The 13,937-nt window shown below is 42.5% G+C and overlaps 2 protein-coding genes across 2 annotated transcripts in view; both read right to left on the bottom strand.

Annotated features, from left to right (window-relative positions):
- The window catches only part of myh14 (myosin, heavy chain 14, non-muscle), a 32,533-nt gene extending 31,478 nt beyond the window's left edge, over nucleotides 1–1,055 (bottom strand). The window contains exon 1 of the mRNA XM_080500739.1: nucleotides 945–1,055. The gene's annotated coding sequence lies outside the window, so the exon portion shown is untranslated. The remainder of the gene's footprint in view (nucleotides 1–944) is intronic.
- Nucleotides 1,056–6,916: 5,861 nt separating this feature from the next.
- On the bottom strand, nucleotides 6,917–10,210 carry kcnj14 (potassium inwardly rectifying channel subfamily J member 14; the record flags this gene model as incomplete). Its single annotated transcript, XM_080500475.1, has 3 exons — nucleotides 6,917–7,147; nucleotides 7,735–8,052; nucleotides 9,149–10,210. 3 exons carry the CDS (start codon nucleotides 10,208–10,210, stop codon nucleotides 6,917–6,919), a joined length of 1,611 nt encoding a protein of 536 aa, XP_080356601.1.
- Between the last annotated feature and the right edge of the window lie 3,727 nt (nucleotides 10,211–13,937).

Genomic DNA, 13,937 nt, shown 5'->3' with positions numbered 1-13,937 from the left:
TGCCAAAACCTGACCGCCGCCTTCCATAGCAACACCCTGAACACCGAGCAGCAGCCCACAGACAATACCTACTGAGTTTCAACTGAGGTCATTCACTGCAGGGGTCCTCGGCTCCCTGTGTGTGCGTGTGTGTGTGTGTGTGTGTGTGTGTGTGTGTGTGTGTGTGTGTGTGTGTGTGTGTGTGTGTGTTGTGTCTGAATCTCTGCAGGTCTGTGTGTAATTACTGTGTGGGTGCCTGCGCGTGATTGTGCGTGTGTTAAACGGGTGGGGGAGCTGGAAACGCCTTTTCTTCAGCTTTGACGTGAAGTGGCAGAGCACCGGGGAGGATGATGATGATGATGATGATGGTGATAATGATGATGATGATGGTGATACTGTGGCATCTGCGCACTCATTGTGACCAGGGAGGAAAGGTGACTTTAATAAACCGCAGGGCTATAATGGAGACACCACAGCTGCAGTTTGACCTCCATTAATTAACCTGATCTTTTTTCTTTTTCTTTTTTAATTATTGGTTCAAGCGTGGCGCCGTCTCACACCGTGACGAAGACAACCACACCTTGAACATTAGACATGAACACTCACATGAGCCCCAGCCTTTTAATTGACTTGGCGAAGAAAGAGCCATTTTACACTGGTTTCCCCCCCATCGCGGATGTTATTACACGCATACAAAACGTGGGGGCTTTAAATCATATACGTCGGAATAGTTCACAATTTCACGGGGCTGGTTTTTTCCCCCCTTGGCCAGACTTCAGGTCATGTCGAAACCTCCTCGGGAAGACGCACAGACAGACAGGAAAAAAAAAACCCCGGCACGAGCTCCTTCGGCGTTTGAGATGAAGTGAGCGAGGTGAGCCCGCTGCTCACAAATATGAAACGATCAGGATATTACACCGGCTATTTACGAGTTGGATTAGTGTAAAGGCAATTAAATGTCTCACCTTGTGGTTCCGCGCTGAGTCGTGGTTAAGGCTGCGGTGTGAGGAGAAGCGGGTCGGGGCTGTTTCTCGGGTATTTTCCTTGCCTTGATAGGTGTGTAAACCTCCCGTATATGCGGCTTTTATCACCGCATTGCTCCCTGAGCGGAGCCGCACACAACACTGGGAATAAAATAGACGGAGAGCACTGAGGGCAAGGGGAAGGCTTCAAGCGGCGCACGCCGGCTTCCTGCTCGGAGACCAATCAGATGAGGGCCAGACGGGTTTAGGCCCGCAGACGTTAGGAAGAGTAGAACGCGCACACAACTGCCGCGGTGCGGGAAGTAGGGCCGCCATTTTGGCCCGGTCGTGAAGCCCATAGATATAAACCTCTCTATGTCGACGGTCAAACTTGTAAATATAAAATGGAAGCAGCACAGAATTCAAGATGCTAAAAGCAAACTTACCCCATTATTATAATAAGTTAGTTATTTGTGACATTTCATCTCTCTCTCTCTCTTTTTTTATTTCTCTTTCCCACTCTCTCTCTATAATCACTATAATTAAGAGAAAATTACAAAGGAGACTGGGGAAACAGAAGGAATCATTATTCTTTTTGGAAGAGGTCTTTAAACAGCTCAATAGTTATAATGCTTTTTTTGTTGTTTATATTATTTAGTGTTTTAATGTGTGCTTTAATATAGAATATAGAACTTAACAAAATGTGGGTTTACTTTTGCTAATCTGCATTTCTGAATGTGAAAATTTCCAATTAGAATGATTCAATTGATATAAATTGTATGTCTTTATTTTTGTAATTATAATATGAAATTACACTTTGTTGAGTACACTGTTGAACAAATGTATACAATTTTATAAGTAATGTAATAATTGTGTAATTATAGGTAAGAAGAAAGTAAAGACTACCCATTTTTACAAATATATTGTTTGGAATAAAGTACCAGATGGAATTTGGTGCTCTAAAACATTCCTTGATCCATTTTAATTTGAATGGGTTATTCAAATCAATAACATGTATTAATTAAAATCCCCCTTCTTTCCCAGATCCTGAAAGCATATCTTTGTGTGTGGGTTTTTAAGATAAGATAAGATCGCCTTTATTAATCTCACAGTGGAGAAATTTACTTGTTGCATACAGCTCTTGAGGACACATGAGGAAAGGAGAGGAATGTGCAAACTGTTAGTAGAATAGGCAAGGAAAGTGCACACAGTTAGTAGAATAGAGGTATCTTATATACAATTTTACAAATTAAGTGACTTAGATAAAGTGTCCTAGGTGCAGGGGTTGTTTCACATGCTGTTGCTGTTACTACACAGTCCTGTTGTACAGTCTAACAGCAGTGGGGATGAAGGACTTGCGGTAGCGCTCTGTCCTGCACTGAGGGTGTCTCAGTCTGCCACTGAGAGAGCTCCTCAGCTCCTCTACAGTCCCGTGCAGTGGGTGGGTGGTGTTGTCCATGATGGAGGTGGCCTTAGCGACCACCCTCCTGTCGCTTACCTCCTTCACAGAGTCCAGGGGGCAGCCCAGGACGGAGCTGGCCCTCCTGACCAGCTTGTCCAGTCTGTTCTTGTCCCGCTCTGTGCTGCCCGGGGCCCAGCACACGGCAGCGTAGTTTGTATTGCAAATTATTTAAATATCACAAATCACAACATTCTTTTATTGTTTAGCCCATTATGAATACTAAAATACGACAGACCACGTGTCCAAGTATCATACCTACATGTATGACGTTTGCAGAAGAAAAAAAACCCAACGTGAAAAGCAGTTGAATATTCAGCGAGTTCGGATTGATTACATGCGCTGACACTTCATTGCGCCTGTCAAACAAATTACATTGAGCGGAGGGCGACCGGACCAAGACGGCGGCGCCACGCGTCAGCGCCATTGGGCAATAGCGGTCGATGCGGCGTCGACACTTCAGAACGTCTATGTCTATGTTTAGGCCGAGTCTCGGTGAGAGGCGCCTCCAATCACAGTCTCACCCCAGGCCGCGAACCCTCCTCCCCGACACGGCCGCGGCAGTCCGCCCCGAAATGGGCACTGAACGTCCGCATTGACGAATCACGTCACGCGCAAGAGAGACGTCACCGTGACGAGCCAATAGTAGCCATGCGGAGGCGGGACTATCTGTGACGTACGTACTCTGTGGCCAATCAGAGCGCCGGAGCAGGTGCCGAGCGGCTCTGTTGCGCTCGAAAAGGGAGATTTGCGCGCTCTTTGTTTACCAGCAAGTGGCGGCGGGTGCTCTCAGATACCGATCATCTGAGCCCGGGATCAGTTCATTTCACCCACAAACATCTACCGATGGTGTTAACCCAGTCCCCGGGCCTGTTTCAGTCCGTCTATGACTGAAGCAAGGGGCACCAGCGTTCAAGGCCTGCTTGTGAACAGTGACACTAGAGGAGTGTGCTAAATCTACTATTTTGGTGCAGCAGGCTCATGGAGAACATGTAAACCTCACACACTAAACCCCTGTCAGCCAACAAGTTTGTCTTCTTGCTTCAATGCAACACTATAACTCATAGAACAGTTGAAAATCATATGTTTAATAAAACACAACATATACGTCCCCATTTCTGTGTTTAAGTTGTTTTTTTGAATGGTTGCTGGGCATTTTTCCAAGCATACAACTTATGACATGTAAAAATACCACATCCGTATTTAAATTATATAACTCATACATCCGCAATAAGCTCATCTTTTAAACACAACAGAAACCCCTGCTTTAATTTGTTTACTATACACATCGCCATAGTTTCATTTGAATAAACTTTATTGTTCCTCTGTGAAAATTACTTTTTATGTGAAGGTTTTATGTATGTGAATTAATTTTGAATGCCTGCTACTGGCTCTGTAGTAAATATTGCAAGCCACCCTGTTTATAAAGATATATAGTATTGATTTCTGAGAAGGTAAAATAACCTGGTTTAGTTGGTTAAGGATATAATTCTGTGGCAGACAGAGCAATCTCTCTAACTTCTCAACTTGTGATAAAAAAAGAAAATACATATAAACGGCTGCTTTTCAACATATGTTGTTATATAATAAATAACTAGCAAAAACCAGGACAATATTGAGATGAAATAGACTTATGGCTTGTGCTGTGAATTAACCAGGTTACTTCTGGAGAAGAAATGAAGTATCACACTATAATTTAAACTGAACTGCTGTGTTTTATTTCTGTATAACACAGTCTTGTTTCATTTGTAAGTGCAGTGTGCGTGAGGCAGCTCTGAAATCACATGTCCATGTTTGAGCAGTGGTTTTCCTTGCTTCTCAACACATATTGCATAGAAAGGGTATGTACAACTTGTACCACCTCTCTATGTAAAAATAGGTAGTAATAAAAAATATTTGTTTCAGTCATTGTATAAAATAAACTTTGCTGTGAGTATGAGGCATCTCAAGGAAACAGCCAAAAGACCAACCGACCTGTCAGTTACTCCTTTCTCTGTGCAGTTTTAAAAACACAATCGTCGTCAAACTGATGGTGCTGCAAGTTCAAGTTACATCTCATGGAGGTGGAGGCAGGGTGACCCACCGTGCAGCCTATAAATAGAACATGGTGGCCACAGAGGAGCAGTGTGAGGAGTGACACAAACATGGAACGGCATTAATACTAACTGTAATGGATAACACGGTATCAATCAGTCTCTTAGTCCCAACTGAGGGACTATCACAAGAATGTATCTTTCTTGTGGTCCGCTGCTCTCAGGTGCCCCTGAACTAAACCTAAATCAGTACCATGTTGCTTTGGAGCTTCATTAATGATAATAGTCTCCACATTTCAGTCAGGAGCAAAGTAAAAAAAACAAGTTCCCAATATGTATGTAGCACAGGATGATAACCACTTGCTCACATTTCCTTCCAACACATTTGGAAATCAAAGACTTGCATTTTCAGGTGGCATAATTTACTGTAAATTATTACAAGAATAAAATAAACAAAACATTCCAGGTGCTTTATGACTACAAAGTGAAACTATTACATAGTTTACAGTATAATACAACCTTTTTTCTATCACTAGTGAGCATTCTTCTTGAAATGACTCAGTTACTGAGTAAATTCACAGTTACTATTCAGAGAGAAATCTTCAATACCGAGAACAGGGGGCTGCAACCGATCCTCAGCCTCTTCAGTCGTTTTTACAGAACATATGAAAGTAAATAATCTCCTCTGAATTTAATTTTTGTTGCACAGCAGACAATCTTTCATGGGATTACTTATCTTATCTTTATGGTGACAAAAGTGGCTCATAAATATATCAACAAATAATAAAAGAAGTATTGCTGATAAAGTTAAACAACATTTAAATCCCAGCAATTCCTAATTGTACATAAAGTACAGTTTTATCTGTAATTTCCCTGTTTCTGTGCTGTGTTTTTCTTTTCATACTGAAAAAAAGAGAAAAGGTTCTTTTGCTTAGAAAGGTTGCAGATCCCTGAACTAGAGCATGCCGAAAACTTTGAAGTGATCAAAAACAGTTGTGCATAAAAAGCGTTACACAAATACACTTTAAGCACATTTTAAACTTAATATAAAGTTTTGCAGATGAAGGGCTGGTTTGCAAAATCTCTGCTATGAAGGCACCACCTACTACACTTTTCTCATGGGTTGTGAGAAGAAAACAACTGTTATGCACACAATGGAGGTGTGGGAAGTTCATGGATGCATGAGCACCACAAAAAAAAAAAAAAAGCATTTTTTTTTTTTTTTTGATGTTGGTGTGGCATCCAGTTCAATTCTCATTCACTTGATGGTGCAGAGGTGCAGAAACAGCAAATCCAGCTCATTGTCACATTCATCATATTCTCTCCCACTCAGTTCAGTTCAGTTCTGCTGGTGATGGTGGAAGTGAATGTAGTTCTCTTATGTCTTCAACCCCAAGTCTTTAGTTGAGGATTCAGTCCACAACATCAAGGGGGTATTGCTGCTGAGGTCATTTCCAATAATGATCATGCTCTATGTCAGTTCCGCCGTCACAGGAATCCAAAATTCAGGTTGCTTGTCATGGCATTAAATATAAGAGGGTGTTGTGAACAGAGGTGCAGGGAGCAGTGCTTGGTGTGAATAATCCATCTGCCTTGCTGTATCAACAGTGCGGTTAGAGACATTACAACGCTTCCCCTGAAACATGGCATTTCACTCAAAACAAAATGTTATATTAAATAAAGCAATTATGATCAGTGAACATACATTTTGCATGACTTGTAAAGTAAAAGCTAAACAACATAACATGGAGACAAACTGTGAAAAACCGCTGCTAGTTCTTACAGTTTCTCCTCATGCTATAGTTGTTCCACTTTGGCCTTACAAGCACTACTAAGATACATTCTGAACAAAAGACGCACTTTCCATACTTACCAAAGGCAAATAAAACATGAAAATGATAAGTCAACATTATAGAGAACTAAATCCCCATGTAGCAAAAGCTACTGTTCACTGCATACAGAAGCCACTTCAAAGTGGAGGCCAGTTGTTCTCAGTCATGGAATTACGTTGCATTAGTCATTTGTTACCACCACGGGGTGCTGTTGCATATCCTGCCAGTCAAGCATGAGAGCCAGATGGGTGTGCTGTGGCAGTAATGGGCCAGATGTGAGACTTGGCGGACAGGTTTTTCAAAATTCTGAAAGATTGCCAGGGCCAATCAGACAACTAGGTCAGTGTCAAACCCCAAATCTGCAAATGGCTGATCCTTCATTTCCTTCTCTTTTAGTTTCACTCCACAGGAATACTTCGTCCAAACCCTGGGAACTTTATAATGCGCTGCCCTTTTGAGTTGTTTCCCACTATAGGCTGTCTTTACTGTCTAACAATGTCCCTTTCCTGTCATACACTCACAAAGTGCCTTTGTTTGCTGAGGTCAAATAGGATCTACCCATCTCTCTCTCTCTCTGACTTTCTTTAACCTGAACCTCATCTTAAAGCTGCAACTGAGTCGCTTTCCTTTAAGGCTTCCTATCCCACAGGGTCAGTTGTAGTGTTGATGCTCGACCATGGATGACCTTCGGGTCACTGCAGTGGGACACTCTAGCTCTTGTTCAGTCTCATTGTCTGGAGAGACGAGTTTCAGAGCCACTTCATTCTCATAGCAAAATGACGAGCGTGAGCTTTGGATGTACTTCTGGTCAGCCAGCTCTTTAGCACTGCATGAAGGTGTGTTTGGAATTGCATATGTCCGATTAAAAAAAGAGTAATCCACCTGGAGAAAAAAAAAGAGAGAGAAAAGTTTTAGCCTCACAATCAAGGTGACATATTCGACAACAGTTTCTTTGTTCTTCCTTATAATAGTGCATTTGCATTAAATGTCAGGCTTTCATTCGGTTTAGAGGACATCAACTCATCCCATGTTTAGATGAGTTGATATTTTGCTCAAATTTGGAGGCAGCACTGAAAATCCACCTATCTTCTACACTGCTTTATCCTGTGCAGAGTCACTGGAGGCAAACCCAGCTCACTATGATAACATGTCGGCAGTTCATCACAGGACAAACACAGTGAGAAATACACCACACAGGCACACTCCCATTCACACATATGGGGGCAATTTCACATTCACAACCTTCTCGCTGTGAGGCGAGAATGCTTACCACTGATCCACCGTGTGGTGGCACTGAAAGTATTTTTTTTTTAATTCAAGCAACAAGTATTTGAGAGCTTTCACTTGGCCAAATTGAGAAATGAATGGACACCTTTATCAGTACCACCTATAAATCCTACATAACACACTCCCCTTCAGCTCACAGACATAACTAGGGAAATGAGTGCTTCCTATCTGTTCTCTCTCACCTGGTAGCAGTCTTTCCTTTCAAAGAGCACGGGTTCAAAGCGGTGTCCCCACAGGATTTCAGAAGCCAGATAGGAGCTACGGCATTGCGTTGTCATGGCCGTGGCCTCGACCATACCCTCGAGTATGACCACCACTTCCAGATCAGAGTCATTCTCCAAGGATTTCTGGTCCATCTCAAAGAAAGGCGACTCGTCATTGATTTCATGGACAATCGTAACAGGCGAGACCAGAAAGATACGATCAGTTCCCGTGTCGAAACCCACATTGATGTCCATGTTGTCCAGTGGAAGGAACTCTCCCTCTGGGGTTACCCTTGGCTGAGAGCAGGTCAGGGACAGAGAACAAAATACGTTTACAAGCCTGAACTTTCAACATTAGATATTGCAATGTTTAGCACATCTAGGAAATGTTTTTATTGAGATAAAAAAAAGATTTGCTTTGTAAAACAAAAAAAACAGGTGGTACATATGCAAGTACAAGAGACAAAGGTGATGAGTAGATTTAAACTACAATTCTTGATGTTAAACACAATGAAAAGGAAAATCTGTGACATTGAAGATCACATCATATATGACGACTTTAAATTCACTTCACACCATATCAAAAGGTAATCTCAATGAAGCAGTATAAATTAAAGGTCCTCTGGTCGCCCTAAAGCTTAGTATCTCGTGTTGCATTCATATGAATTCAACTGTGCAAATCTTTATTCACACTGCGAATGCATAAGCTTATCACTCAGCTAACCTTTATTATTGTACAATATTCATTTCCAGCTTTCAGAATTGTATTTATTTGATCCTTGTGAACTAATCCCATCTGCCCTGTTTGGACTTTGATATGGTCATACTATTAGGAGAGATCAAATTTTCCATGCTGTATCCTCAAAGCACAGATTTTGACCCTTGGGAAAATCTCGAGGGTGTCATCACAAACACACTCACAAAGTACAAATGATAACAGAATAACCAAACAAAGAACAGGCCTGAAACATTCAAACCATAGTGTATATATCAGTATACACAGACAAAAATCATCTAACACACATGGATACAGTATACAAGGGGAAATGCGATGGCGAAGGACAATGGTCCTCAGTTAAAGAATTGTAGGGAAGTTAATCCATGTTAAATCTTCCTAACCCCTGAGGGAAAATAAAACAAGCCCTCATTAACTGCGGCCCACAGAATACAGGCCAGATGGTCTCAGCACTCTTGCTTTCCATCTCCTGCAACCTGTTTTTCCTGTAATACTCTCATTCAGTGGCAACCGTTATCATTCTCTACAATCTTTTCAACTTTTCCCCTGTCAATTTTACCTCACCAAAGTACTTTGACCTTTTCCTGTTATTGTGTCTATAATTAGAGACCTATTGTCTTTTTCATCGTGGTCATTGTTCATCTTTGCTCCACTTACCTTCAGTAGTTGTGCTCTGACGTGTGCCTCTACCAGGTGGCTCTTCCGTAGGTTGCCGACCCTCCACATCATGCAGAGTTTCCCATCCCTCAGGGAAACCACAGCTGTATCGGAAAACACCAGTGTCTCGTTGCGCTTCTTGGGCTTGGCAATCTTTGCCATCACTGCCCCGATGATGAAGGCGTCAATAATGCAGCCCACAATGCACTGCAAAACGACCGCCACCACCGCCAGGGGACATTCTTCGGTCACACTCCTGAATCCGTAACCGATAGATGTCTGCGTCTCCAAGGAGAACAGAAAGGCCGCCATGAAGCTGTTAACTTGGAGGAAGCACGGCTCCTCAACGACTGCCTCTCTATCAGACCCTGCTCCAGATCCAGCTTCTCCTGATCCTGGAGAGGAACTTGAACTTGGGGCAAGCCGAATGGAGAGGTCCCCATGCGCGGAGGCAATGAGCCAGAAGGCAAATCCAAAAAGCAGCCAGGAGAGAAGGAAGGAGAGGGTGAAGATGACCAGCATCCAGCGCCAGCGGATATCCACACAGGTGGTGAAGAGGTCGCTGAGGTACCGTTGGCCCCTCTCGCTCATGTTGACGAAGGTGACGTTGCAGCGTCCGTCCTTGCCCACAAAGCGTTGTCGGGGCCGGCGGCTTGAGCGCCTGCCGCGCCGGCGGCTGGTGGTGGACGGGGAAGAGAGTGAATCCTGGCCCGATGAAGAACGACCATCATCTCTCCCCACTCCACTACTGCCTCTTCCACTCCTTGGCCCCGAGCACATTCGCCCTGCTCGCACTCCGCCTTCTCCTCCTGCATCTCCAACAGCCAACTCTCCGATGGCACTCTGCCTCCGCGCATTGTTGGCATTGCTCTGAAGTGGCAGAGTTTTGCCGTTGAGGACATGGGTTGGGGAGGGGCTGGTCGGGGTCCCGGACCCTGACGGGCTCCCTCCTGCCCTTGCCGTATCTGCAGCACTCTGTGCCAGCCTCATGACCTCCTCCTCTTCTACTGGCCCATCCACCACAGCACTGAAGCGACGTTTTACTCGAGCCGCTCCCATCATTGACTCCAATTCACTGTATGCTCAGTGTGTCTTGATGACCAGAGAGGTGATTAAGCACCGTAGTATAGTCAGTAAAGTTACTTGTAGTGCCCACAACACAGTCAGTCTTTCATTCCACCTGAATAGTCAGAAAGCTGTGTATCGAAGGTCCCCAATGGTATCCTGAGGATACTGCCCTTGATGGCCATTGGTCAGTCCAACAGTTCAGCGTTCTTGTAATTCTGTTTCCCTTTACAATATACACTTTCACCAAAAGCCTTTTACAAAAGAAGGTCCTTCCAAGTGTGAACAATCCAAGTCCTGAAACAGTACTTACTGAACTGAGCGAAACACACACAAAGACTAACTTAACAAACACTGATTTGAAGGTAGTGACAATGCTGGATTGACTTCAGCATGCAGGAATGATATTGTTGAGTTAGAAAAAAACTCAATAGGAACATTTTAAGTCCTTGGGCTTTGAACAGGGATAATTTGAAGTGTGACAGGGAGGGTAAACAGGCCATTGCAGGGTAAATTTCATAATACTATGACAAGATGCAAAATGAAGCATACAAGACAGGCAACGGCAAACTAGCATCACATTAAATAATATGATATAATAATTTTCAACATGCAGTCGTGGAAAGAAATAGACATGCTACTTCTTACAGCCAGAGGTCTTCCCAGTTTCACAACCACTTGGTATGGGCATGAGGGGAAAAAAAGAGTACAATCTGATCAAATATTTGTGATCATTATTCTGCATCTATGATATAATACCACAACATAAGACAGAAAGGTATTGATACAGAATTAAAGAATAGGATACACAAGCTAATAAAGGGATTCACACTGTATCTAGTTAATGTGAATGAAACTGTTCTGATAACTTGTGATTGTCAATACAACTCAAAAAATAATCACTCTTGCCCAGCAAGAGGAGCCCAGATGAAAAAAAACCCAAACAAACATGTGTTGATTGTCATTTTTTTGTCCATTCATGTTACTGCCTTAACAATTTCACATTCTCTTTCCAGGTGTCGGCCAATCTGTTTGATGGCCATTGTCAGTTTATTTTGAAGAGTTGCTTTGTATACTGAATGCTGTTGATAACCGTAGCTTGAATTACACTGCTGTTAACAATCACTTGCGGTAGTTAGCTTCTCAGACATACCTCATTACAGCTCAGCATTACGGCTAAGAAATCTCCTACGCCTGACAAGAGATAAGAATAAGGGAAGAAAATAACAGAGAATGATTACTTTGACCTATCACTGACATGTCTGCTGTTTATAGCTGTAAGTGGACAAATTATATGGAAGGTTAAATGGAGGGAAAAGGTAAATACACAGGTCACCTGAGAATGTTTTTCTATACAGGTAATGCTCCAAAGTTGACAGATGGGGTGTATTCCACAGAAGGAGCAGAGCTAAGATGTGCTGAAAAGTAAAGTGGCAGAGAGCGTGACTGGATTTTCATCTTCCTCAGCTAAACTGTTTAAAACACAAAACCTAAAAGAGGCTGAGCATCAGTGAAATTTTTTTTCTAATAGAAATCACTTGCAGGTACAATGTGAACTTAACAACAGGCAAGAAAGTAGTTGATTAGGATCATAATATACAACTTAATAAAAAAAAATGTGTATGAAAGAAAAATTAAAAAAATAAAGCAAAGAGCAAATGTGAAAATACCTGGCAAAGAACAATATATGCTTGATCTCTTAATATTTACCTTGACAAAGCATTTCCAGAGCTCACTAGTCCTGAATCATGACAGGGTAACAGTTTAGACAGCAGTGAAACGAATCAGTGCATCAACGGTGAAACAGCCGTGAGACAACACAGCAAAAACACTGCTATAACTCTTCAAATGCAAAAACAGCCATCTCATTCGACGGGTAACGGCGGAGTGAAGAAAGACTCTACAACAAGTGAAAATGGGGAAAAAGATCCCTTCTGAAGTGAGACGTGACATAAGGGTTCATCTTTGCTTGTGTGTTGACCTCCCTCTGTGACTCATGTTTCAGTAAAGCACGAGCGTTGTCAATCTGTGCGGAAGGCTTGAATCATAGAATATAAGAGTGGAAATGTCTGCTTGTCACATTTGCTTTTACTGAGTTGTCCGTTGCTGTTCTGCGTTCCCTTGCTGTCGGGTCTTCACCTATAACCCGATGCCAGTCTTGAAGAGAAAAATGAACAAACACAAACAATGAAAAAGAAGTAGTAAGTAAAGTCAAAAGCAAAATAGCAAAATTGTGGGAAAACAGAAGCGGTAGCAGTATCATTTTTAGTAAAATTACATTGTTGTCAAAAATCTAAATACTGTGTATATTTTTCTGCACGAAGGCCAATATTAATTGTTACAAACAGCTGAAGATTTTTTTTCAATCAAAAACCTACCGATGCTGGTCTGCTGATGTTTGTTCAAACTTCAGGGGTTTTTGTCTCAATCCAAAGTATCGGACTGTCGTCTTCATTTAGATGCACCGGTGTAATCATAGAAGCTGTAAAGACAAGAGGAGAGAAATTATTCGGTGCCCATTTTTAGGGCAGGAGCTAAATTCAGCACGCTTCATATACAGGATAGAAAACAATTCAAGGAGATGAATGACGAGTCTGGAGACCATCCATTTTCCACTTTCAGACAGAAAAGCCACCAATAGGTGAAAATGTTTGACCCGGGATGCCAAACAGCAGCCTGACAGTAAAGTGACTGACATTCATGCCTCACAACTGGAATGAACTGTTTTAAATTCCAAGGTTGGCATCTATCTGGGAAGATAATGCCTCTTCATGTGTATTTTGTTTTCATTGCTTCCTTCAAGTAACAAAAAAGGGGACATTCTAAATATGGTCTTAGTTCATTAAATGCAAAACTGTGCAACACAGATATCACAAACTTGAGTACAGCAGCAAGTTTGACTGCATGATGTCCCTATGCATTTATTTGGACAGCAGCAAATGCAACAATTACTATTAGCAGTACTTTGGGAAGTTGTGAGGCGGTGATTAAGAGACCATTGAAAATGTCAGAAGGTAATGTCTGGCAAGCCTCGGTTATAAAGACCATGACAGCACACATTTGCAGATTTAACCCAGCGTACGAAATAAGACACTCATTATTCAGTCACAAAAAGAGATATTGCCACGATTGCTTATCTTTTGTCTGAGAAAGGCCCAAAGCCCACAACTTATTCCCACCTCTCCACAATTCCGAGTGATCGCTCCCCATGAAGCTAGAGCATCTTGCACCACAGCTGTCACCATTGGCATGTGAATGTGTGAATGAGACTAAAAGTAGGAAGTAATGTGAGACGGCTCCACTGAGAATATTCCGTGTACAACGATATAACAAAGTCCACTGTCTGGACATTTACCACTGTGTGGTTGATAAAGCAAAGACACAAGACAGATATCAAGAGGTAAAGACTGAGTAATCTATGATAAATAATGAAATAGGCTTAATGGCAGGAAGAGCTTGAAGCGGATATGTTTGGCAACAGCTGACACTGGGATTTCAGCTCAGATGAAGGACTTGTATGAACTGGAACTCCGTACTGGCTGGAGGTGAGGAGGCAGTATGTCTCCCTGTGGAGACCGAGCTCCGCTGTGGATTACAGTTGCGCTCGTGACTCCGGTAATCTCAGCAACGGTTTTGCTAATCCTTGCAGGACTTACATAAGAGAGCACTGCCATCAGAAGCAGTGATGGACACAGGTAGGGTATTTATTGTTTGGAGTTCAGAC

The sequence above is a fragment of the Blennius ocellaris genome (genome assembly GCF_963422515.1).
Source record: "Blennius ocellaris genome assembly, chromosome: 8".
Classification (NCBI taxonomy): domain Eukaryota; kingdom Metazoa; phylum Chordata; class Actinopteri; order Blenniiformes; family Blenniidae; genus Blennius; species Blennius ocellaris.
This window is presented reverse-complemented; position numbering and strand designations above follow the sequence as displayed.